At 41.9% G+C, this 27,103-nt stretch overlaps 2 protein-coding genes across 3 annotated transcripts in view; both read right to left on the bottom strand.

Annotated features, from left to right (window-relative positions):
* The window catches only part of grik5 (glutamate receptor, ionotropic, kainate 5), an 87,313-nt gene extending 85,406 nt beyond the window's left edge, over positions 1 to 1,907 (bottom strand). The window contains 1 exon segment of the mRNA XM_083536301.1: positions 1,523 to 1,907. The gene's annotated coding sequence lies outside the window, so the exon portion shown is untranslated.
* Positions 1,908 to 15,797: 13,890 nt separating this feature from the next.
* Positions 15,798 to 27,103, bottom strand: part of znf574 (zinc finger protein 574) — a 76,667-nt gene continuing 65,361 nt past the window's right edge. For both annotated transcript variants that reach the window (XM_083536373.1, XM_083536374.1), the window contains 5 exons: positions 24,735 to 26,094; positions 22,296 to 22,749; positions 20,190 to 20,284; positions 18,461 to 18,891; positions 15,798 to 16,606 (listed from right to left, as the gene is read on the bottom strand). In XM_083536373.1, coding sequence (XP_083392499.1) covers positions 16,085 to 16,606; positions 18,461 to 18,891; positions 20,190 to 20,284; positions 22,296 to 22,749; positions 24,735 to 26,094 — 2,862 coding nt within the window. In that variant the 3' untranslated portion in view covers positions 15,798 to 16,084. The remainder of the gene's footprint in view (positions 16,607 to 18,460; positions 18,892 to 20,189; positions 20,285 to 22,295; positions 22,750 to 24,734; positions 26,095 to 27,103) is intronic.

Genomic DNA, 27,103 nt, shown 5'->3' on the forward strand with positions numbered 1-27,103 from the left:
AGGAGAGAAATAGAACAAGGCAAGTGATGAAAGCAATCAGTAATAGAAAGAATGGCCCTGGGTACTATTTTAGCAGGGTCGAGATGGAACCAAGCATTCGGCAGAGATGAAATGAAAGATGAAAGTGAAGGAGCGAGTTTGCTAGCGGGAGACGAGGAATGAGCATAAGGGCAACGTTTCAGTTGCCCCTTATTTATTCTACACATTACACTTTGTCTCCACTCTGCCTCAGCTGCATCTTTGCGTCCACATTTTTTTTATTCTTACATTATTCTGTATTCGGTATACAAAACGCAGACAGAAGATAAAGACTCACAAGCTCCACAAGCTGTCACAGTGTTAAACAGGGTAAGCAGGGCTTCAGTGATTATCTGGTTGCTATAGAGAGTGAGAAATATTAAGGCAATATGGACATCTGGAAATGCTGGACAGCTTGAACTATAACCTTAACAGCCCTCTGGAGTACTGCGCTTAATCAATACACAGCCATACACGCCATGAGGGGGCTTAGCCCGTTAGCACTGTGCGTGCGAAAGCTGGTATCTAAGTGTGCATGAGAAAAGGGTGTGAAGGCACCATCACAGGAGTTCAATCGGCCCTATGAGGTAGCAAACGATGCCATGTACTTCTCGTCTCGCACACACACACACACACACACACGCACGCACATGCACAAGCGTGCGGGTCTATGCGCAACAAATGTCATAGGGGAAATGTGAGTGATCTCTAAGCCAGACGCAGCAGCTATCAACCCTATACACGCTGACTAAATCTAAGCAGTGAGGCAGGACCCATTTCATCCCTCTTATAAAAACAATAATGGAACATAGGAAAAAACAGAGATGAGGCTCCCAGCCAAAAAATTAATGAAAGACAGCCAGGTTTCTCTCAAATCCATCAGCAGAGGACAGCACTCTCTGAGTCAGAGTGGGGGATGGAGGGAGGCAGGGACGGCAAAGGGGAGGATGGAGGGAAGGGAAGAAGAGGAGCAAGGGTATACAAAAAGAAGAAAGGGGCAATAAGAGGGAGAAAGAGAGAGATTGAAAGAGAGAGATTGAGAGAGACAGAGAGAGAGAGAGAGAGAGAGAGAGAGAGAGAGAGAGAGAGAGAGATGCTGGTTATAATTGAAACATGTGGGAATAAATGCCTAAAGGGTTTCAATAAAACCTGATGAAAATGCATAAACAAGAAGAGAAAAAGGCTTTGGAGAACTCGTCGCTCGAGCAAAACGGTTGTCTGCAGGTTAACACAATCCCTGCTCTGTGGAGCCATTCTGAACAGAGCCCGTTTGGAGCGCCGCACATCGTACATGGAATACCAATCACACACTGGCACCATGCGCACACACACACAGACACACATGCACACAGAGCCTATGGCTTGGGACACGCTTCCCCTGGTAAATCAAAGGCAAGACAGCAAAAGTCATCCAGCATCGCCTCGTCCTGGTTATTCATGAATGACCTAATAATGAGCACGAAAGACATGGTCGTGATGCAATATGGCATAAACCCACACTTACTGTGAGGCGACAATCTCAGTAATAGGGTGGCACTTGCCGGTCTGCTCTGAAGTCTACGGTGTGAAAAATGATGGAGCCCCTCGAATCTTTCCAATTCTTTTTGCTGCTTAATTTTCCACCAGTCTCCAGGAGTCATGCACGGCTCAGCGTGTCCGCATTTATACTTCCAATTCAAACCTCTGTTCCCTTTTAAAAAAGTGCTTTCTTTCAGGTCCCTTACAATGTTCTCTGCTGTAATTCCACAGCAGGCACCGCAAGCTGCATTCACTCCCTGACTCCGACCCCTCCCTCTCTCTCTCTCTCTCTCTCTCTCTTTCTCTCTCTTTCTCTCTTACTCACTCAGCTCATTGTATCCCCCATACCTCCTCTGCTCGTGCTCCAATCTAAATCCAAAGACCTATCACTGCTGTCCCTCCTCCCTCAATCCTGCTCCGTTTTTTTTCTTGCCCATTTATTAAAGATGGACAGCCACTTCCAGCCCTCCCACTCTCCATCGAGGAAATAAGGAATTAAATAAAGGAAGCAGGAAGAAAACAAATGAAGGCTCCGGGCCAAGAGCGACATCACATATGCGTATTTCAAGATAAGATGCATAGTGGGGTGAATAAAACTGAAACACGAAAAATCCATTCCCAGTCTATCTGTCACAGCAAGGATACAAGCACTGTAATCCCAAGATGCTTAAAGATACCAACATACATACATTTGATGACATAGACTGCACCACTGTACCAAAACATATCCACATATGGACTCAGACTACACCATTACACCAACAAACATCTACATGTGTACACAAATCCCACCCCACAACACAACACACATTCACGTGCATAAACAGACTACACTACAACACCAACACACATTCACGTGCATAGACAGACTACACTAGAACACCAACACACATTCACGTGCATAGACAGACTACACCACAACACCAACACACTTTCAACGTGCATAGACAGACTACACCACTACACCAAAACACATCCACGTGTGTACACAGATTACACCACACACCAACATACACCTACATGAGGACACATTACACCAACACATATCCACATGAAAATACAGATTAAACATTACACCAACACACAATTAAGTGTGGACACAGATTACACCAACACACATCCACATGTAGACACAGATTACACCAACACACATCCACATGTAGACACAGATTACACCAACACACATCCACATGAAGACACAGATTACACCAACACACATCCACATGTAGACACAGATTACACCAAGACACATCCACATGCATAGACAGACTACACCACTACACCAAAACACATCCATGTGTGTACAAAGACTACACCACACACCGACCTACACCTACATGAGGACACATTACACCAACACACATCCACATGTAGACACAGATTACATCAACACACATCCACGTGTGTACACAGATTACACCAACACATCCACAAGTAGACACAGATTACACCACTACACCAACACACGTTCACGTGTGTATACAGATTACACCAAAACACATTTACATGTGGACACAAATTACACCATTATACCCAAAAAATGCCTGCATGTGGACACAGTTTACACTATTACACCAACACATATTCGTATGTGGGCAGAGATTACACCATTACACAACAAGATTACACTATTACACCAACAAACATGTTTACATATCTACATATATGCGTGAGATTTCAGGCCAATCTAAGGTCGGGAGCGCTGTGGAGCTGGTTTTTATCGAGGATATCTCTGTACTTCCTTCTATTCTGCTTTTCCTCAAATCTGACCAGTTGCCAAGTTCCTGCTGCAGAAAAAAATATTCCACCGTATGGTGCTGTTTCCATCATGCTTCACTTTTGGGATGGTTTTGGACAGGTGCTGAGTAGTGCCTGGTTTCCTCCAGACATAATGTTTAGAATTAAGGCCAAACAGTTAAATTTTGGTTTCATCCAGAGAATCCAGAGACTCTGGTGGCCCACAGTCCTTTAGATTTTTTTTTTTTTTTTTTGCAAACTCTAAGCAGGCTTTCAAGTGTTTGACACTGAGGAGAGGCTTACATATTGCCACTCTGCCATTAAACTCAGGTGGATGGACGGCTGCAGTGATGGTTGTCCTACTGGAACTTTGTCCCATCTCCACACATGATCTCTGGAGTTCAGTCAGAGTGACCATCTTTGTCCTCTCTTACTTCTGCCCCAGCGTCAGTTAGTCCAGGCAACCCGCTCTTGCAAGAGTTCTGGTTGTGCCAACCTTCTTCCATTTGAGAATTATTGAGGCCACTGTGATCTTCAGGAATCTTCAGTCAAAGCAGAATATTTTTGTAATCTTCCACAGATCTGTGCTTAATGAGAGATTAATGAGAAAAAAATGTATATGAATGATAGTAGTATCAGGTTGCAACATAACTAAATTGAAAAAATTGAAGGGGTCTCAATACTTTCTGAATGCACTGTATGTATATACCGTGTGTATATAGTATATTAGGCAGCAAGTAAACTTTTTGATCTCAAAGTTGATGTGTTTTAAGCAGAAATGATGGGCAAGCATAAGGATTTGAGGAGGGCCAAATTATAATGGCTAGATGACTGGGTCAGAGCATCTCCAAAACTGCAGCTCTTGTGAGATGTTCCTGGTCTGCAGTGGTAAATATCTATCAAAAGTGGTCCAAAGGAAGGAACAGTGGTGAACCGGTGACAGAATCACGGGTGGCCAAGGCTCATTGATGCATGTGTTTCGATCCAACAGACAAACAGAGACATCTAAACTATGAAAGAATATGTATGGAATTATGTAGTAAATAAAAAAGTGTGAAACAACCCAGAATATGATTTATATTTTAAATTGTCCAAAGTAGCTTTATTTTACTTTTATTTATGACAGCTTGGCAAACTCATGGCATTCTCTAATCAGATTCACAAAGTAGTCAACTGGAATGGATTTCAATTCACAGGTGTGCCTTGTCAAATGTTAAATGGTGACATTTCTTGCCTTTTTAATGTGCTTTGGATTATCATTTGTTTTTTTGCAAAGGATAAGGGGAGTAGAAAGTAAATAGGCTTGTTTTTGCAACACCAAATACCGTGAAAATCTATATAAAGGCAAGAAACATTCGAATAAGTAACGGGAGAAGACAGTCCATCGTGACTTTTTACTAAATGAAGTTCAGTCAGTCTCAAAAATCTCAAGAAATTTAAATGTATTCCCAAGTGCAGTTTTCAAAACCATCAAACACTATGATAAAACAGGCTCTTATGTGAACCGTCCCAGGAAAGGTAAACCAAGAGCTACCTCTGCTGCAAAGGATGTTTATTAGAATTACTAGCCTCAGAAACTAACGATTTTCAAATCCCAGAGTTCAAGTGGCAGACACATTTCAATATCCCCTGTTTAGGGGACTCACTACCGATACACTCACTGACTAGCTTGGGCCAAGAAACAGAAGGAAAAAAAAGATATTTTTGAGTCATGTCTTTGTTAGACATAGAGAGGGTGAACAGACAGTTCCTGAATGTGTTACTCCCACTGTGAATTATGGAGGAGGAGGTGCGTTGGTGTGGGGTTCTTTGCTGGTGACACTTTTGTTAAATTAGTCAAAATTGAGGACACACTTAACCAGCATGTCTACCAGTGACAGGCCATTCCATCTGGTTTGCACTTAGTGCGAATATAATTTGTTTTCCAACAGGACAAACAACCCCAAAACTCCTCTAGAAGCTATCTTACTGACCACAATCACCCAATCTAAATTCAGTTGAGATGGTTTTTGATGAGTTGGACTAGAAGGAAAAGCAGCTAACAAGCACTCAACGCCTCTGGAAACTTTTCAAGATTGTTGGAAAAACATTCCAGATGATTACCTCATTAGTATGATTGATAAAATGCTAATAAATCCTTATTATATTTACAATAGAAAATAGAATACATATTGAATATTTAAACTGAGGAAATCTAATATTTTAAAGGGAAAAAAAAGGAAATTCTGAGTTTGATGACTATAACAGGTCCTTGTTTACCAATGTGTAGCATCTTCTCTTCTTTTAACAACAGTCTACATACATCTTGGAACTGAGGGGATAATTTGCTAGAGTTTTGTTAAAAGAATCTTCTTCTTCTTCTTTCAGCTTCTTCTATTAGAGGTCGCCACAGCGGATCATCCATCTCCATACCTCACTGTCCTCTACATCTGCCTCTTTCAACCCAACTACCTACCTTTCTACCAACAACCACTGTGATACAGGATTCTAGCTGATCAACAATCCTGGATCTTCTTTGGCATATTTTTCGTTTTGTGATGCTTCAAATGTTTTGAATTGGTAAAAAGTCTGGACTACAGGCAGGTGAGTTCAATACACAGATTCCTATACTACTAAGCCATGCAGTTGTAATAGAAGTAGTATTTTCTTCCTAAAAAAAAAAAGACATCATCAGGCTGGTAGCATATAATGCACTGAAACCTGTTTATATCTTTTAGCATTGATGGTGCCTTTCCAGATGTGAATGCTTCATATTCCATTGTCACTAATGCACCCCCATACCAGAGATGCAGGCTTTAGAACTGAGCACAGATAACGGCCAGATGGTCCCTCTCCTCTTTATTTAGGGGGACATGGTGTCCATGGTTTCCAAAAAGAATAAAAAATTAAAATTTGTTAACCACAAAGTTTTCTGCTTTGCCTTATTACATTTTAAATGAGCTTTGGCTCAGAGAAAACAGCAACATTTCCGGATCATGTTCACATATGGCTTCTTCTTTGCATAAAAGAGCTTGAACTTGTATTTGTGGATGACACTGTGAACTGTTCACAGACAGTGAATTCTAAAGCAGTTTCTGAGCCCAAAAATCAAAGGCATCCACTATTGATTTTTTTCGCTCTTGTCCACAAAGGGATTGCTCCAGGTTCTCGAAATCTTTTGATGATATCATGTACTGTAGATATTATTTACATGTACTTCAAAGTCTTCACAATTTCATGTTGAGGAACATTATTCTGAAATGCTTCCACAATTTGTAGACACAGCTTTTGTTAGATTGGCTCTCCTTAGCTTTACTTCTGAAAGACTCTGCCTCTCTAAGATATAGTTTGTATACCCAATCATGTTACTGACCTGTTGTTTATTTATTATTTGTAAAATTTTCCCCAAGTTTTTTTCTTTAAAGTAACACTTACATTTTCAGCTTTTTGTTACCCCATTCCAATTTTTTTTGTGATGGGTATAAAATAAAAAATTACCAAAATATATTACATTTCATTAGTTTAAATATTTAATATACAGGTGCTTAAGGGTGTTTAAGTCTGGAGACATACTTGGCCACTCCATCATCTTCACCTTCAGCAAGGCAACTGTCATCATTGCAGTGTGTTTGGGGTTGTTTTCATGTTGGAAAACTGCCGTTCTGCCCAGTTTCCAATGGGATTGCGTCATGCTCTGCTTCAGAATTTCACAGTACATGTTGGAATCCATGTTTCCCTCAATGAACAGCAGCTCTTAAGTACCAGCAGCATTCATGCCACCCCAGACCATGATGCTACCACCACCATGCTTGATTGTAGGCAAGACACAATTTTCTTGGTGATCCTCACCAGGGTGTCACCACACATGCTGGACACGATTTGAGCCAAACAAGTTTATCTTAGTATCATCAGGACATTCATACATTCACAAGTAATTCATGCTCTTGGACAGGTTGTGTTCAGCAAACTCTTTGCATGTTTTCTTGTTTTCTTGTGAGCCAGCTTCAGAAAAGGCTTCCTTCTGGGACAACAGCTATGCAAACTGACTTGTTGCAGTGTTTGGCGTATGGTCTGAGCATTGATAAGCGAACCTTCCGCCTCTGCAAGCTCTAAAGCAATGCTGGCAGCACTCAGTACAGTACGCAGTTTTTTTTAAGGCAGATTCTGCACATTACGCACAGTATGAGGAATCAAGTTATTTGAAGGACCCTTGTGAGGTCTGTTCCGATTGGAAAACCTCTGTATGACCCTGGCCGATGTACTGTAACTCAGTTTCAGGGTGTTACTGATCTTCTTATATAAGCCATGTTTGTCTAATTCTCAAATCCTCAAAGAATCCTTTGGCATGAGATGCCATGTTGAACATCAAGTGATCAGTATAAGAGAATTGTACTCAAAGCATAACATTTTACCTGCTCTAATACAAGATACACAAATGTGTATGAGACAAAAAAGACAAAAACATGAACATGATGAATAGGACGTGTGACTTTGCATTGTTAAGCGATGTACAGCTGTTATCACTTAGGGTGTATTCATTTTTTTGGTAGCTATTTTGACAATATTGGCTGTAAGTTATTTTTTTTGTGAGTTATTTTTAAAGGACAGTAAATCTATACTGCTATACAAGCTGCACATTGACTACTCTAAAATATATTCAAGTTTTATTTCTAGTCCCTTGAGAAGGTTGTGTGTGTATATATATATATATATATATATATATATATATATATATATATATATATATATATATATATATATATATATATACCTAATACAATTCTTTCAGTGGGTGGACAAACAATTAATTACTCAAACATTTCATATTTACCGAATATTTTAATGTGTACATAATAGTAATTTGAGAGCAGGGCAATGGATTCAGTAACTCCTTTACATATCTTCATTTAAAGTTCACATCGAGCAACAGTATGCAGGAAAAATGTGATCTCAGTGACATTTACTGTGCTATGGCTGTCTGTGCCAGACAGGCTGGTTTCGGTCTTTCAGAAACTGCTGAGCTCCTGGGATTTTTCACACTCAAAAATCTCTAGAGTTTACACAGAATAAAGCAGATACTGGTGTGAGCTGGCAGGCGGTCTGTGTTAACTCAAATGAACAACATCGCAGAAACGCACATCAGGTTCCTCTACTGTCAGCTAGGAACAGGAATATGAGGCTGCAGTGGGCACAGGTTTACCCAACTGAACAACTGTTAACTGGAAAAACACCAACTTTTGTCTTAAGGTTTTTTGAGATTCATTTCAGCTCGCTATGGTTATAAAAAGTGCTTTCCATATAGTTACCAAAAGTTTCCTTGCCAGCTTGAATTGGTTTTAAAATTTTCATCTCTTATCAATAAGGTCCACATACAGTGAGGAGAATAAATATTTGAACACCCTGCTATTTTGCAAGTTCTCCCACTTAGAAATCATGGAGGGGTCTGAAATTGTCATCGTAGGTGCATGTCTAAAAAAACATAATCTAAAAAAAATCCAGAAATCGCAATATATGATTTTTAAACTATTTATTTGTATGATACACCTGCAAATAAGTATTTGAACACCTGTCTATCAGCTAGAATTCTGACCCTCAAAGACCTGTTAGTCTGCCTTTAAAATGTCCACCTCCACTACATTTATTATCCTAAATTAGATGCACCTGTTTGAGGTCAATAGCTGCATAAAGACACCTGTCCACCCCATACAATCAGTAAGTATCCAAACTACTAACATGGCCAAGACCAAAGAGCTGTCCAAAGACACGAGAGACAAAATTGTACACCCCCACAAGGCTGGAAAGGGCTACGGGGAAATTGCCAAGCAGCTTGGTGAAGAAAGGTCCACTGTTGGAGCAATCATTAGAAAATGGAAGAAGCTAAACATGACTGTCAATCTCCCTCGGACTGGGGCTCCATGCAAGATCTCACCTCATGGGGTCTCAATGATCCTAAGGAAGGTGAGAAATCAGACCAGAACTACACGGGAGGAGCTGGTCAATGACCTGAAAAGAGCTGGGACCACCGTTTTCAAGGTTACTAGACGTCATGGTTTGAAATCATGCATGGCACGGAAGGTTCCCCTGCTTAAACTAGCACATGTCCAGGCACGTCTTTAGTTTGCCAATGACCATTTGGATGATCCAGAAGAGTCATGGGAGTCAGATGAGACCAAAATAGAACTTTTGGGTCATAATTCCACTAAACGTGTTTGGAGGAAGAAGAATGATGAGTACCATCCCAAGAACACCATCCCTACTGTGAAGCATGGGGGTGGTAGCATCATGCTTTGGGGGTGTTTTTCTGCACATGGGACAGGGCGACTGCACTGTATTAAGGAGAGGATGACCGGGGCCATGTATTGCGAGATTTTGGGGAACAACCTCCTTCCCTCAGTTAGAGCATTGAAGATGGGTCGAGGCTGGGTCTTCCAACATGACAATGACCCGAATGACTCCTCGGTTATCCGCACACAGCCAGGATAACCGAGGAGTGGCTCTGTAAGAAGCATATCAAGGTTCTGGCGTGGCTTAGCCAGTCTCCAGACCTAAACCCAATAGAGAATCTTTGGAGGGAGCTCAAACTCCGTGTTTCTCAGCGACTGGCCAGAAACCTGACTGATCTAGAGAAGATCTGTGTGGAGGAGTGGGCCAAAATCCCTCCTGCAGTGTGTGCAAACCTGGTGAAAACCTACAGGAAACGTTTGACCTCTGTAATTGCAAACAAAGGCTACTGTACCAAATATTAACATTGACTTTCTCAGGTGTTCAAATACTTATTTGCAGCTGTATCATACAAATAAATAGTTAAAAAAATCATACATTGTGATTTCTGGATTTTATTTGTTAGATTATGTCTCTCACAGTGGACATGCACCTACGATGACAATTTCAGACCCCTCCATGATTTCTAAGTGGGAGAACTTGCAAAATAGCAGGGTGTTCAAATACTTATTTTCCTCACTGTACATAGGTTTTGAGCTGATGTATTTTTTTGCACAATTTCTGTTCTGGATGGAAAAAAATCCTAGTTAATGAATACTAATATACTCAACCATGAAAAGTTTGAGCTTTCCGCTTCCTTCCTTCCTTTAGATATGAAAATTAAATGGAAGTCTTGAATCGCATCTGCATAATTGTCTGTGTTGCACTGCTGCCACATGATTGGCTGATTGCATAATTGCAAGAATGAGCAGGAGATTCTTAATAAAGTGGCCAGTAGGTGGATAATATTAATTTGACAATTTTTTCCATCTCTTTTCTTTTGGAAACAACTCCCAAGCACCACAGCATGTTCATTGTGTATCCAATTAATTTAATTTCCCATTTCACTATTTGCAGTTTTTCTCTTTTTCATCCCTCCTGTCCTATTTTTCACAGAACTGTAAAATGTAATCTTAAAAAAAAAAAACAACCAGTGAAGGCGCACACTCGCGCCCTTGAATGTGTGCCTCCTTAATTACTCTTGTCATCTACACCTGTTGTCATGCAGCAGTGCTCTCCTCTGCTCTCTCTCTCTCACACTCTCCCTCTCTTTCTTTCCCGCTCTTCTTCTCTTTCAATACACACTCATGCCACTCTCCCCTCTTCCTTCACTGCTTCAGTATCAGCTTAGCGCAGAATCCCCTTTTAATGCAGTACACACACACAAAGTCCTCACACTGGCATAGTAACAGACACACACACACACACACACACACACACACACACAAACAATAGCACTGTGACTGTTTGCAAGCCCTTTCCTTTTATTTAGGCAAAGATACATTTAAAAAAAAGCCCCGTGTCCCCTTAATCCTTACGCCTTTGAGGTTTTAATGTTAACCTTTGCCTAGATAACATAGAAACCTGGGGACACAGCAGGGGATGTAGCGAAAGCGTGGGAGAGAGGGAGGGGATGAGAAGATAAGCAAGAGAGAGAGAGAGAGAGAGAGAGAGACAGAGAGAGAGACAGAGAGAGAGTGCGAGAGAGAGAGAGAGAGAGAGAGAGAGAGAGAGAGAGAGAGAGAGAGAGAGAAAGAGAGAGAGAGAGAGAGAGAGAGAGAGAGAGAGGGGGAGAGACCAGCAGAATTGGCATTCCGTCTGTGCGCTGTGCCTCACTAGTGGAATAATGATTAGATACTCAGTATTCCAGTCACATCGTCTCTACTATCAATGAGTGAGAGAGAGAGAGAGAGGAAGAGAGAGATAGAGAAAGAGAAAGAGACAGAGAGAGAGAGAGAGAGGAAGAGAGAGAGAGAGAGAGAGAGAGAGAGAGAGAGAGAGAGAGAGAGAGAGAGAGAGAGAGAGAGAGGAAGAGGGAGGGGAAAAGGGAAGGGAAGGGAAGAGAAGGAAAGAGGAAAGGGGAGAGGCAAGGTGAACAAAACAGGAGGGGACTAGGGGTGAGTGAACGTGCTAGCATAAAGGAGAGACTTCGAGAGACAGAGAAAAATGGCGAACATGGCCAGACAATCAAGGAAAACCATCAACTGGGTACACACACACACACACACCCTCACTCGTTCTGAAAGGCACACGAGCAACACACGTTCCATTAACACTCAAGGATAAACATGACAGCTGGCTCATATTCGCACACAAAGCAGCTAGAGCCCAGTGATAACCATCAGAAAGGCTGCGGGTTCAAATCCCACATCTGCCCCAGATGTTCGCGATGTGATGCGGCACCAGAAGTTATAGTGTTTCGATGAATTAATAAACTTTAATGTAGAAAATCATCACACTTTTAAACACACGTGCTTGAACATAACAAATCTGCTAGTCATATTACACTCATAAATGCTAAACAAATGCATGATAATATAAATCCTACACACACACACACACACACACACACACACACACACACACACACACACAAACATGCAGCACATAAAGGGGAACACTTTGTCAAAGTCAGGCCAAGTCACAGCAGGTATAGCCACCTCAGCAGACACACACACACACACACACACACACACACACAAACACGCACACGCACATGCACACACTGCAGAGAATGGGAGAGAGGAAAAGAGATGCAATGACAAACAAGATGTTACTGAACTTCCTGAACAATTTGACAGCAATTTAAATGCACACACACACACACACACACACACACACACACCGCCATTGGTCATAGAAGGCCGTGATCACAGCGCTCATTTACAGTTCTGTGGCAGCAATACGTTTCCTTAAGTGGCAACTAATCGACTACATGCTGACAAACACAAGACGAGCGGCAGCATGGGTGTGAGGTCCGAGCCGTGCAAGAGCGTCATCATTAAACTAATGCATTTATCACGCATGCCAACTACCCTTCTACATCCCCCAAACCCCCACTACCTCAGACACACACACACACACTTACTCACACACTCACTTGGATATGCATGGGTGAGTTTGTTGTAATACACTAGTGTATTGTAGGGTCAGCAGGTTTTCAGCTGCCTCAGCATCTATGCTCATGGTCATCTCATGGACGTGTATTTATAGACTAACGGATATCAGAGGGATGCTGTAAAGGTTAAATAATCAGGGTGATAGAGTAATAGGAATACATTAAAAGCTGTTGTGCTGATTTCTTAAGAGGCATTACTGGTCCTGTACTATGAGAAAAGCTTTGAGGCGTTTTCCCTCAGTTGATGTTTTGATGGTGGTTGGATGACAAAAAGTTTCTAATAATCCACAGGAGCTTACATAAACTGAAATCTGGTGTCCAGGAAGAATTTATGATTTATAATTTATATTTAAGTCTCCATACTAATCAAACCTTTCTGTGAGCCCTTGTGTTTGGGGTCATTAATGTTCTGGATAGAAAGCTTTCAGCAGAAAACGTAAATGTGGTCCCAGAAAATGAAGTGTATTATTGATTTCCCTCTAAGGGCAGTTAGGAGACCCAATTCATGTCAGCTTTCAGCCCTTTGACCACAGCAGATCAGTTTTTTTGTTATTTTTTTACACGTCTGCATGTCAGTTGCTCTCTAAACCCTTCCATCAGCAGGCAAAAGGACCAGCAATAGGCGAAAGCTAACTCTCAAGCATCGTGCTTCACTGTGAGGTGCTGAGCAATAATTGGTTTTCGACATGTATAGCACTTTGTGCCAATTCCAAATGTTGCTCACAGGACTGTTTTATTACATTTTCTAAATAGTCAATAATTTTTCTAAATTATAAATAGGATTTTAAAACCCATTCTTCCATAATGTCAGCTTTGTGAATGATCCAGGCTATGGGTGTCCTGTGAATCGTTTCTCCCGCAAGTTTTCCAGTTTTCAATGTTAAACCTGGCCTTTCTCGCTTTACATCTTTAACGGTCACTGATGTTATGTTGGATTGCCTCCACAGTTTAATTTTCTTTCCTTTACAGTAATGGAGCTCTGTAGAATATTTAACAATCGGGATATTATTTTATTAGCTGATTTTGATAGCGCCTTAGTCTTCATGGTGCTGTTTGGTTAAATCCATTCACAGACCTCAAACAAGAAATGTAATCTTGTTTCAGCAGCACAACAAAAAAAATCATGCATATATGCAGAGATCATGAATGTTGGTTAACATAAAACGACCTAAAGGACATACTTTTATCATGGATGTTTGCAACCAGATGGGCTGATCTGAGTAATTTTGTATAGGTATTTTTACACATTAAAGTCTCTTGAGTTGAATGAGAAGGGTGCGGAAAACAAAAAACATCAAATGGGCAACTATTCTTAAGGTGGAAAAGTCTTGTTAAGGAGAAGATCAGAGAAATGGCAGATTGGTTTAAGCTATCAGAAAAAAAGAATAATTTTTTACATGTATGTGAGCAAAAACGCATTTTAGCATGCCCAACACAACAAACCATTTGATGGATAAACTATAAAAGCAGAAGATCACTCTCCTGTCAGCCACAAACATGAATCTAAGGCTTTAATAGGCACAGACTCATCCAAATTGTAGATAGATTCCATTTACACATACTAAAGTTATATCTATTGATACCACTTTTTTATCTATACTAAAGTTATATCTATAGATAACACTTATTTATCCATAATAAAGTTATATCCATAGATACCACTTATCCACAAAAAAGTTCTATCTATAGATACCACTTTTTCATCCATACTAAAATTCTATCTATACAGACCACTTATTCATTCATTGTACAGTTCTATCTATAGATCCCATTTATCTATACTAAATATCTACCTACAAATGCCACTTATGTATAACTATAGTGCAATCAATAGAAAACACATATCTATACTAAAGGTCGATCTATAGATGCCACTTATCTATAAAAAAAGTTCCATCTTAGGATACCAATTATAAATACTAAAGTTCTGTCTATAGATACCACTTATTCATCCATACTAAACATTTATCTATAGATACCACTTACCATATTAAAGTTTTATCTATAGATCCATAGAGAAGTATGTGAGGGTGGTGCAGGACATGTATGAGGACAGTGTGACAGCAGTGCAGTGTGCAGTAGGAACGACAGACTGGTTCAAGGTGGAGGTTGGACAGCATCAAGGTTCGGCTCTAAACCCTTTCCTGTTTGCAGTGGTGATGGACAAGGACAGACTGGAGTCTCTGTGGACTATGATGTTTGCGGATGATATTGTGATTTGTGGTGAGAGTAGGGAGCGGGTTGAGAAGAGCCTGGAGAGCTGGAGATATCTGCTGGAGAGAAGGGGAGTAAGACAGAGAACGTGTGTGTGAATGAGAGGGAGGGCAGTGGAGTGGTGCGGTTGCAAGGAGAAGAGGTGGAGAAGGTGAAGGAGTTCAGGTACCTGGGGTCAACATTTCAAAGTAATGGAGAGTGTGTTAGAGAAGTAAAGAAAAAAGTGCAGGCAGGGTGGAGTGGGTGGAGAAGAGTGATAGGAGGGAGGACCACCAGGAGGGAGGAAAAGAGGAAGACCAAAGAGAAGGTTTATGGAAGTGGTGAGGGAAGACTTGCAGGTGGTTCGGTTGAAAGAGGCAGATGTAGAGGTTAGAGTAGTATGGAGATGGATGATTCACTGTGGCGACCCCTAAACTGGAGCAGCTGAAAGAAGAAGAAAGTTCTATCTATAGATACCACTTATCCATACTAATGTTCTAGATATAGATACCATTTATTCATCCATACTAAAGTTCTATCTATAGATACCACATACTAAATTCAATCTAGACACCACTTATCCATACTTCAGTTCTATTTTTTCAATACAACAAGGCATGTGCAAAACATGATCAGAACTTGTATCATAATAATAATGATAGCATGCATTAAATGAGAAATCATGGACACAGAAGACACTGGGAAGCCATTTTGTTTTTATTAAAAACACACTATAAACTTCATGAGCAATTCATGCCAAATGTAATAACGACAAACTCAAACGGGGAAAGAGTGGTGGAAATATATATATATATATATATATATATATATATATATATATATATATATATATATATATATATATATATATACAAAGCTCATAAAACGCCGTGCTTTATTTTCCTCCGTATTATTTCGGCATAGTCGATGGGTTCTGTTTCAGCTAGTCCAAAAAAAAAAAAAAGAAAAAAAAAAAAAAAAAAAAAAAAAAAAAAAAAGAAAGAAAGAAAGCAAGAAATGAAAAGCAACAGCTATTAAAGCCAAGCATCATCTAACATTTTCTTAGACATACAGAGAGAAATGCTTTATCCTGTAAGGGTTTAACCTAGGGCTCATTCTCTTTTTCCTTCTCTTTCTCGTCTAGATAACCTTTAAGTTATCTATGTGGCCATCTATGAAGCTATTTCACAACTGGCGAATCTCTCTGTCTTTCCTTCCATTCAATTTTCTTCACTCCACTCTCTCTCGGTCTCTCTCGCTCTACACAGTCTCCTCTATAATAAACTCTATGGTGTGTGGGACTTCTTGACCGGCCACCACTGATATGGTGGGCATGCTGCCTGCAGGCACTGCGATGTTATTATGGAGGAACACTACCGAGGCGCCATGCTGCTCAGGCAACAGAGTGCCCTCCTGGATGATGGGCACTGTGGTGGAGGTAGTCGCCAGTGTAGATGTGGGTGAGTGTGCTTCCTGGACCAGCAGGATGGTCTGTATTGCCGAATCCTGGTCTGCGTTGGCGTCGTTGATTGGGACGTCGGGGTCGTCGCCGTGCAGACGGAGGTGTTTGTGGAGATTGGGGCGTGAGCGGAAGGCGGTGGGGCAACGAGGGCAAGTGAACGGGCGCTCTCCACTGTGCACCCTGGCGTGCTCAGCTAACCGTGCCGCCACGCTAAAGCTTTTCCCGCAGACCCAGCACACGAACGGTCGCTCTCCACTATGGATACGCTCGTGGTCCTGCAGGTGGGGGAGCTGCCGAAAACGCTTCCCGCAATGAGTGCACTAAAAGAGTGGATAGGGGGGAAAAAAATCAGACAAAAAAAAAAAAAAACGATGTAATACTGACTCAAATACTGAAAGACTTCAAACCATGACATTTAAAGGACGCGCTCAAATCGCACGTCAAAATAAACGTCTGGGGTTCAGTAACGCCGAGGAGAGCCGAGGACAGCCTGTTGCTTATCGAGTTGCTCGCAGTGTGCGAAGGAGAATTTCTACCGCTATATGACACCGTTACATAATTCTGCTCATGAAGAAAACGAGCAAGTCGTTTTTGGCACACGGTGCATTTTTGCCTGTGTGGGAGGACCGATTCCGTTTCTGGACTTTTGTTTCTCCAAGCCAAATTGGCACGCGGGCTACGCTGGATAGAAGCAAGCCCTTATCTGCTCGCACAGAGTGAAGTGTTTCACTGCACACATGCGGATAAAAGCTTATCCTCTCTGTTACACAATGAAAGTAGAGAGCAGCAGTTGTGTAAAGTAAAAGGGGTTTGAATCGATTGGGCTTCTTAATTGTAATAACAGTCTTAGATTGACTAATATTGTTGGACCAAAATTATATATATATATATATATATATATATATATATATATATATATATATATATATATATATATATATATATATATATATATATATATAATCCCCTTTTTAGTAAATGTGAAAGTCTGGCTTTTGTTACACAAACACAAATAAGAACAATGGTTTTGTGTGTGCTTCTCTCTCAAACTCATTACGTACAGGAGGTTGAGAGTGCTATAAGCCTAAATCTAGTAATTCAAATCCTACCATTTAAAAAGTCATTTTATATCCAACAAACAAAAATTCTTCAAATATGTGCTTAAATGTGAAAGTATAGGTTTTTTTTTTTCTTAAATCCGATACCTGTTTTGTTTGTCACCTGGTAAAATAAAAAGCCAGCGTAACAGATGGCAGCATTAGCTGAGCAAAATAATCATTCTCATTACACTCAACCAGTTACTGCCTGAACATCTTTGAATGCATTAGCCAACACTGAGCAACTTTACAGCTGCATGAGCTAAAAATAAAGTTTTAAAATGAGTAATAGGCCAAAACTGTCATGCATATAATATTCTCCTCTCCTGAAAAGTGTGGTTATTTTTTTTATTTATTTTTTTATGTTAATACAGAAATGTGTATTTTCTCACACACATCAGTAGTACACTATTAGTCTCTGGTGCGTCCGTCAGAGAAATGCTGCCTGTGTACTGCATCTTATACCGCGTGTCAAGATCTGTTTTCAGGGTGTGCTGGTATAGGGAAATAATTCATTAATAAGGAACAGAATGTAAGACTCTTAAGTAAACGTTGCAACTTAGTTTCAATCAAATTAGTAATCAATCAATCAATAAATAAATACTGCTATTCTGTGCTTGTACATTGACAGAGCCTATAAAGTTGAATCTAACCTAAATAATCAAATTAATAAATGTAATCTTTTTTTAATATGTATACAAATTCTATTTTTTTATTTACATTTACAGTGCAGTAGATACGTTTTTAAAGTAGATAGAATCGCTTTTGAATAAATATTTTTCCCTCAATTATGTTGACAAATCTCCAACGCCATGATCTAATGTCTTAAGAAGAGTAGTGTGTCAATAGAATGACTGACAGGAGGCACAATCGGACATAAAAAAGCATTCCAGACTGGAGCTTTTGAAACTTTTAAACTATTTTCCGGCACCAAAAGGACTTCAGAAAACTGTGCTGAAGTCTGCGCGAGTACAAATTTTTAATGATTATTGCGCCTTAAATTTACTATAATGAAGTGACCGTAAGTACATTGTAAGTACATGTTTGGGGGTTTTCTTTGTAGAAACTAGAGCTCACCTCGAACGGCCTCTCGTCCGTGTGCGTGCGCATGTGCACGGCGAAGGTGGAGGCGTAGGAAAACTCCTTGGTGCAGTAATTGCACGTGAATCGGCGCGGGCTGTTCCTCTTGGACAGGGGGGCGCGGCAGTGCGCCACCACGTGCTGTGCCAGGGACGAGCTGGAGGCGAACCGCTTCCTGCAGGGTGTAAGAGGGCAGCGTAGCGGTGTCTGGCCCGTGTGCGACAGCCGGTGCAGGTCCAGACCGTCCTGCGTCACGCAGCGGTGGCCGCACATATCGCACTCGAGCTGACCACCGACTCGGCCACGCCCATGACCTTTATAACGCCGCCGCTGAGTCGGCACTCCTGTGCAGCGCTGCATGTGCACATCCAATACGGCCTGGTTCAAGAACTGAGAACCACACTGAGCACACACCACAGGCTCCTTATCTACAGAAGGGATTACACCAGAAGTTAAAACATTGAAACCTACATTCACACAATAGATCTCTTGCCTAGGGGGAGGAGAGAAAGAGAGGGTGATAAAGGTGCAGAGAAACAGAGGGAGAGAAGAGAGATGCATCTTTAAAGCACATACAGGTTTTGTCACTTATCTACAAAGGCAAGAAGGAAAATCTCTGTCACACACACACATACTTTGGGTTCCTTATCTGGAAAAAACGAAGAGGAACGGTGGAGAGGAACAAAAAGCAAAACACAGACATGCATCTCTTATCAAAAGGAAAAGCAGAAAGTGGTATATAAACATTAGCACACCGTGCTCTCAGCTTTATCTAAAGACATGAGTGGGGAAAAGAGGAATAAAATACAAAGATAGATAGAACTTCTGGATGCAGATGCGCTTGTCAGAGCTTGACCTTTACAGTCTTCAAACGCTCACTCTTACATAAGTGAACTGCCATCTTCTCAAACTATTGCTCTCTCTCGCACACAAACACACACTCGACCCAGTGGTATTAGCCTGATGAGAAAGTGACTGATCAGCAGCTGATCTTATCAATATGTGCAGCTAATCAATGTGACCTCTGACCCCATTTATCCATTGCCGTCTGAGGACCGATCGATAAGAGGACATTCATCAGAGGGGGTCCGCGGGAAAAACGGGAAAGGGAGAAAGAGCACTCGAAGAACAGACTTACACCTGAGTGTGTGTGTGTGTGTGTGTGTGTGTGTGTGTGTATATACGCTGCCTTACGCTGTCATAGCCAAACAATAGTGAGGAAAGACTGTGCCCGGGTTTAATTTCTTTCCAAATCTCAGAATGTGAACGAGTGGTGAAAAAGGGACCGACAGAAGCAACATGGCAGGCATCATGAGAAAATATTAAAACATTACGACCAAAAGTATGTGGACACCCGACAATAATAAGCTCCACTCTTCTCGGAGGACTTTCCACTAGATTTGTGCTCATTTAAACTCACGAGTTTGAGGCTGGATCTTGACGCCCGAGTTGCATATTAATCCCTAAGGTGTTCAAGTGAGGTTGAGGTCAGGGTTCGGTGCAGATCAGATGACTCGGGTTCTTCTAATCCCCACCAACCTTGGAACACGATGTCTTAACGGGGCTTGTTTTGTACACAGGTACATTGTTGTGCTAAAACAGGATTTTTATTTGGGAGTTTGGTGAGAAGACTGACATATGGGTGCCCAAATACTTTTGGCCAACATATAATACACAAGCAAAGCACATTGACGGTGAGTTGATGTACTCTGCGCTGGCTTCTGACCTTGGTGCATCAGAGAGTGCAGGTCGAGCTCTTTCCGCCGCTTAAAAGCTTGTCCGCAAATGGTGCAGGGGAAAGGGTGACTAGTGTGCAGCAGCCTGTGGTGGAAAAGAAAAAAACACAGACACAAATCAAATGCTATTATTCAAATGTGTTCGACTCAATCGGTTAACAATCGCACTGTAAGTCTCATACTGTAAGATTCGTCTGTATTTGGGACAATGTGTCTGAAATGAACATGGTACATGTAGACACTGAGGTGGCTGGGAATATGACCTGCACCTCACATGCATCATCCAAATAACATCAGGTCAGCGGTGGACCGGCGATGATTTCTTGTCCACTAATGGATTAATGGACGGGTGGGGGGGGGGGGGTGACAAATAGCAGAGAGCTGCAAGGCCGCAGTCAGTAATTATATACCTGAAAAGTCTTCCTATATGGCAAGTAAACCTAAAAAAAAAAAAAAACAGCTAATGAATGTAGAAGCACAGTATTATTAAGCTAAGTATGTGTATTAGGTACCTCAGTACATATTCACAATAGAATAAAACAGATGGTCTCATGTACTAGCATGTACTCAAGTACAGAGAAAAAATAAATGCTACAACTGTATAAAATATTTAATTTTATTTAATCTAATCTATTTATTGATTGACTTTTTTTTTTGTATAGTTTGATTTCCTTTTTTCGGCTGTGCTCAATTGCTGCATCAAGCATGTTGCTATTGTTCACATCTTCACAAACAGCAGACTCGTGTTGAACAGTTGGAAACAGGCCATGAGGGCTGTAGGCATTTGTTGTATCGCTCCAAAAAATATATATACACATCAAAAATTCTTTAAAAAAAAAAAAAAAAAAAAAAAAAAAAAAAAAGAACAAAAACAACAAATGTGAAACGCTTCCAGAGCCACAGAATCATCATCAGGCAAGTCATCCTGTCATTTTCGGGTCTGACTCACATCGTGATGCATCAGTCGGTCCAAATTCGACAGACGTTGGTTCATGTTTTGTTTTTGAGAAGGTCTTAAAGTTCAGGTAAAACATGTTGCCCTTTGGACTCGCTACGGCTCTGTCCTAAATCGCTCGAGGCTCACTATATCGGCTGGGTCGTTTCAGGGTCGAATTGCTTTCCTGCTTGAGCCTCAACAGATTATATTTTGACTCCGTAAATGTGAGAGTGCATCCCCAAAAAAACTCAACAAAAACCTTTACAACTGTTGTATATATAAACTGTCATTACATAAGAAGGTCCAGGCCGGTAGAACTTTAATAACAATGTAGATGGAATAAGGGTGCTGCTTTAACCCAGAAAAGGATGTTATTATGCGGAGCACAGAGCCGCCTTTCCCCATTAATACCCAACCTCAGTAAACTGAACAACAGTTGTCAGAGCCGAGTCGATCTGAGGGTTGAAATTCCCTTCTCACTGGATTTATAATCTGAAAAAGGACCTCTGGAGAGCAGACTGACACTGGCTGATTAATATCTCTAAGACATGCCTTGATGAGGTCATGCCTTCTAATGAGACGGGTCAAGGGTGACGCTTCATACACTCCCTGCTCGAAACTCGTGTTCTGTCTGCACAGCCATGTGCTACCTGCAGTTCAACATCAGCCGTCACATCTGGATTAGAAGCAGACTTTCTCATATTTAAGGGGAATGGAAGTGAAAGTGAGGGGAGTAAAAAAAAGAAAATTCACGATATGCTAATCATATAAGGCAATATAAAATTTTCTGTCACAATATCTCACTTTAACGACATAGTTTCAAGGAGAAAGCTATTAAAAAGCATAACAGTGCGGCGACAGGGCAAGTATTAAATTATTTAGTCAAGGACAATGCAAGAATAAATGTTAAAACCGACTTTTTCTTTTCTTCTTTTTTTTTAAGAGAATCCTTCTCCTTCGGTAAAAAGCGCCGCTCTGGAAATTTATTCACTTCGGCGAGAATGAATATTAAACGAGCGCCTATAAAACATTTGTTTCAACTCTGATGTCATTGCACTCTACTGTCCTTTTATGCACACCTCGGGTTTGTTAAAAAAATAAAATAATAAAAAGGAACTAAGTTGACTTCCTGTAAAAAGCTTTTTAGTGACTTCCCCACCTGTGCATCTGCAGCTGTGCGTCCAGCTTGAAGCTGGCAGGACAGTCGGGGCAACTGAGCAGACGGACATCTCCAGGAGGACGTCCTCTGCCTTTGCTGCGCCCCTGGCCTCTCCTCTCAGTGCCGTCCTCGTGGGTGAGCATGTGGCGTTTGAGCGAGGCAGGCTGAGAGAAGGTTTTGGTGCAGACGGGGCAGGTGAAGGAGCGTGGCGGACCGTGGCACAGGCTGTGGCGCAGCAGGCCGGCGGGTGTTGGGAAACTCTTGTTGCACAGGTTGCAGTTAAACAGCTTCTCGCCTGTGTGCTGGAAGACATGCTCGCGCAGGAGGCTGCGCCGCGTGAAGCCCTGCCCGCAGTGCGGGCACTCGTGAGGGAGCGGCGTGCGTGACCAGTCGCGGCTCAGCTTGGCTGTGGCCTCGAGCGTAGCGTCGGGCAGCGGCGTTTCGGTCGAGGTTTCTGAAGGGGCGAAAGGGAATTCAAGAATTTTTACTTCTGTTTTTATCATCAGAACTATTCGATATACCGAGAGACAAGATTGTAAAATGGGTAGTTTTGGTCAAATTATTCAACATCACAAAAATTGTGATATTTCCTTTTATAATAAAAAAAATAAGAGAAAAGGAAGTAATGAAAAGGAAATATGAATAGGAAGGACCTTGGTCCTGGGGGAACGTTTTGTTTCGTTACATTGTCTACTGCACTGTATATAGCTGAAATGACAACAAAATCCTATCTGACTACTTGAAATGCTTCCATTCATTCTTGATGTATAAGGTTTAAGATGTCCTAAAAATAGATTCAGAGACCAGCTGCATCCTGTTAGCAACTGACCAAGTCCTAAATACAGTTTTTTTTTTTCAAGTCAAGTATCACTAAACTTGCACTTCATCATCATCTTTCGGCTGCTCCCATTAGGGGTCCCCACAGCGGATCATCCGTCTTCATACCCCTCTGTCCTTTCAAACCAACTACCTGCACGTCTTCCCTCACCACATCCATAAACCTTCTCCTTGACCTTCCTCTTTTCCTCCTTCCTGGTGGCTCCATCCTCAGCATTCTCCTACTGATATACCCCATGTCCCTCCACTGCACATGTCTAGACCATCTCAATCTCACCTCCCTCACCTTGTCTCCAAAACGTCCTACATGCGCTGTCCCTCATTTCTAATCCTGTTCATCGTCGTCACTCCCAACGAAAACTTTAACATCTTCAGCTCTGCTACCTCCAGCTCCACCTCCTGTCTTTTACTGTCTCTAATCTATACAACATCACAGGTCTCACCACAGCCCTATAAACTTTCCCTTTCACTCTTGCAGATACCCTACTATCACAGCACTTCCCCATATCTGAAAATTCCTTTTACGTTTCTGATACAATCTCCACAGATTCGCCCCAATAACAGAAAGCTGATTGGCTGTTGCATGTTGGTCTCATTTCTAATCATAAAACAGCAAATTATACGTAGTAGAGAAAGAAAAAAAGAAAAAACCCCAACACAGAAACTAACTAACAAAAACATTCTAAAGTGCTGCGAAAGCATTTCAATGCTCATTAGAGGCAAGAGTTACATGGACATTTTCTTAATTTAAGACTTTTTAAGACCTCGCAGGAACCCTGGACTACAGAGTTGGAGGCACACAATTGTGTAGGATGTCTTTGGATGCGGTAGAAAACAATTGTTCCTTCAGTTAGACCACAAATCTCCACAAGCACACGCCAAAGATCTAGTGGAACATCTAGTGGAAGAGTGACGGTTATTATAACAGCAAACAGAGACTAAATGTGGAATGGGATGTTTAAAAAAAAAACATACCAATCTTGTGATCAGGTGTCCACAAAATTCCATCCATATAGTTATAACTTATGAACATCTGCAAACCCTAATACACTTAATGTCATGGTGCACTAAATGAAAACATGCTTGTTTTCGTTAATTTACCCCGAAGTGTGTGCGTGCTTTTGCACTCGCTCGTAATTGCATATGCTTCTTGTGCACAGCGTTGCTTCCTGTTATCTTCTCCTAATGACTAACACTGACTCACTTCGCTGTGTGTTATTATTTGCTACTGCTTTCACGTACAACCTTGAACATGTAAAATTCATAGTGTTTCATCGCGATTATACAAAACAACTAAATATACAAAAAGTGATTACACCTGTGACGCCGTTCATAAATGTCAAATCATGTATTTTCTCTCTTTTTTTTTATATAAAAAATCTGATTATTAGTTCGTTGATTATGTGGAGAGATACAATTCAAACGAGCACATTTATACTAAATGCTTTGCCTTGAAAGCTGACCCTACTGTTAGGGCTGTGCAGAATAGAAAAATACTGAAGAGCTGAAGAACTGAAAAGATGTAGTTCTGAAACCCAGCTGTGAAATTTTCTGTATCTCCTACTGCATGTATAGAATAAATAAATCTTAGCAGCCACTGACCTGGCCGACGGAGCAGAAGGACAGGGGACACAGCAGGGTGTTTGGCCAGAGACGTGAGAGTGGAGTTCAGTCTTGCAGAAGGAGACGGTACGTCCTTGCGATGTTCTCTGCGATGGTACAGAAACTGAGTGGTGCTCATGAACTCCTGGCCACACTCTACGCAACTGTGCAGCGCCTCCGCCAGGCCGTGCTCGCTACTGCGGTGCTTTGCTAACTCATGAGCGGAATTGAAGGAGCATCCACACTGACTACACAGGAAGTTCTGGGGAGTGGAAAGCACAGGCGATGCGGCCTCGCCTGTCTCTGCCATGTCCGCATCACTATTCTCCATCTCTACTTGTTTCTCTTCGACTACTTCCTCGTTCATGGGCTCGGCTCGGCCTTCGATTTCCTCTTCGTCCATGTTGACGATCCCCTCGAATTCTGTCTCTTCTAGTTGTTCTCCTTCGATTGCCTGAGGCAGCGGTTCATCTTCGCTCGAATGGATGACCTCGCCTCGGATCTCCTGATCGAGTTCAACTTCTACCTGAGAGATGGGCACAGCCTCGGGTGCTGTCTGCTCCAGAGTGGTGATCTCCATCAGACTCTGACCCTCACCGGCAGTGGCAAGCAAGAGTAGCCCCTCTCCTGGAGCCTCCAGCAAGGTGGTGGAGAGCTGGGGCACCTCCACCTCTTTCGGCTCATCTTCCTGCGTTAGACTGCGGTGCTGTTTGCGATGGTAGAGGAAGAGCGTGGTGTTGAGGAAGCCCTCGCCACACACGTTGCACCGATGGATGGCCTCTCTCAGGTTGTGCGCAGTCTTGCGATGAGTTACCAGCTCGGACGCCAAGCTAAAGCAGCGCCCGCACTCCACGCAAAGCAGGCTGGAGGGAGGCTTGGCCTTCTTTTGGCTTCTCCGTCTCACTTGCGGGCTGGGTTCCTGGACAGGCTCTGTGCTCTCGGCCTCCTGAGGCGTGGGCTCTGCAGTGGGTTCAGGGGGATCGTCGCTACTCAGCAAACTCAGCTGTGGGTCACCTTCCGTTTTTGCCTCTGGTAATTCTGTGTTCGCCAGACTAAAAGTCTCCAAGCTTGCTTCGTCTTTGGTTTCACTTTGTTCCAACTCAATTGGCTGGACATTATAGACCACCTCGCTCTCAGGTGTAACCTCCTGACCGATGGGTTGTGGCACTGAAGTGGCAGCGACGTCCTCAGGTCCAGTCTCCATACAACACCCGAGCTTTCGGTGCTGCTGCCATAGCATGAGCGCATCAAATAAGAGTTCACAGTCAGCGCATTGGTAGAGGACACGTGGCACATCTGAGGACGGTACAGATTTCCTCTCAGTCTGAACCTCAGGAACATACACTGTCTGAGCTTCCAACTGAAATAGAGAGGAAAAAGTGAACAATTCAAGACTTGTTCAATTGAGAATTTACAAATATTCTCGTTCAGAGTTGTACTTGCAAAACATATACGTTTATAAACGACTTATATAAAGCCTGTTGCCTAATGTGTCGCACTAACGTGCTGCTTTGTGTCCGTTTGAAATTTGTTCAGCGCAAAAACACCAAGTCTGCTCGTTTTTTGGAACGCGTTCCAAAAAAAACGGGACCGTCGCAAGAAAGATGAAAACCTCAAAAGACCATTCCCTTATGCCGCTTTCTAATCGCGAACCTTATGGAGCGTAAACACACTCGCAGCTTCTTTTTTTTCCTCCCGTGTCACATTCAATACCGTTATTAAGTGCAGACTCTTTAGGAAGGACCCAGCAGGGGGGTTGTATTACAGTAATCCGATGGAACAGTCTGCGACATCCTCTTTATCTGACGAGGCGAAAGCCGTCTGCCAGCTGTGTGCTGTGCCAGCATTTAAAAATAGTTGCCGCGTTCGTACCCTATCGCAACTGACGGCAGAGTATTTAGTTTGGAGCACAAAAGAGACGGGCTTTTAACAAAGTCTTTTGAAGCGGGTAAGATAGGAGTAAATATTACGCACACAAAAGATATCAATCAATCACAGTTTTTTGGAAATAAAAAAAGAGAACGCAAACATAAAGGCAAGGGCTTGTGATCATCTGACCGAGGTTGATTTTGAACATCTTATTCCACATTGAGTCCCCATTTGCTGCTATTATAACCTCCACTCTTCTAGAAAGATGTTCTGATAGATTTTGGGGTGTGTTTTTTGAAGATTTGTGCCACAAGGGCGTTAGTAACGTCAGGTACTGATGTTCCAATACATAACATAGGTGTTCAATAGGGTTGGGGTCAGAGCTCTATAGCAGGTCACTAAAGATCTTCCACTCCAACCCATGTAAATTATATGTTCATGGAGCTGGCTTTATGCTAGTTCTAATACTACTGCAACCAAAGACATTCTATACAATGTCC

Source organism: Silurus aristotelis (assembly GCF_946808225.1).
Source record: "Silurus aristotelis genome assembly, chromosome: 1".
NCBI classification, from domain to species: domain Eukaryota; kingdom Metazoa; phylum Chordata; class Actinopteri; order Siluriformes; family Siluridae; genus Silurus; species Silurus aristotelis.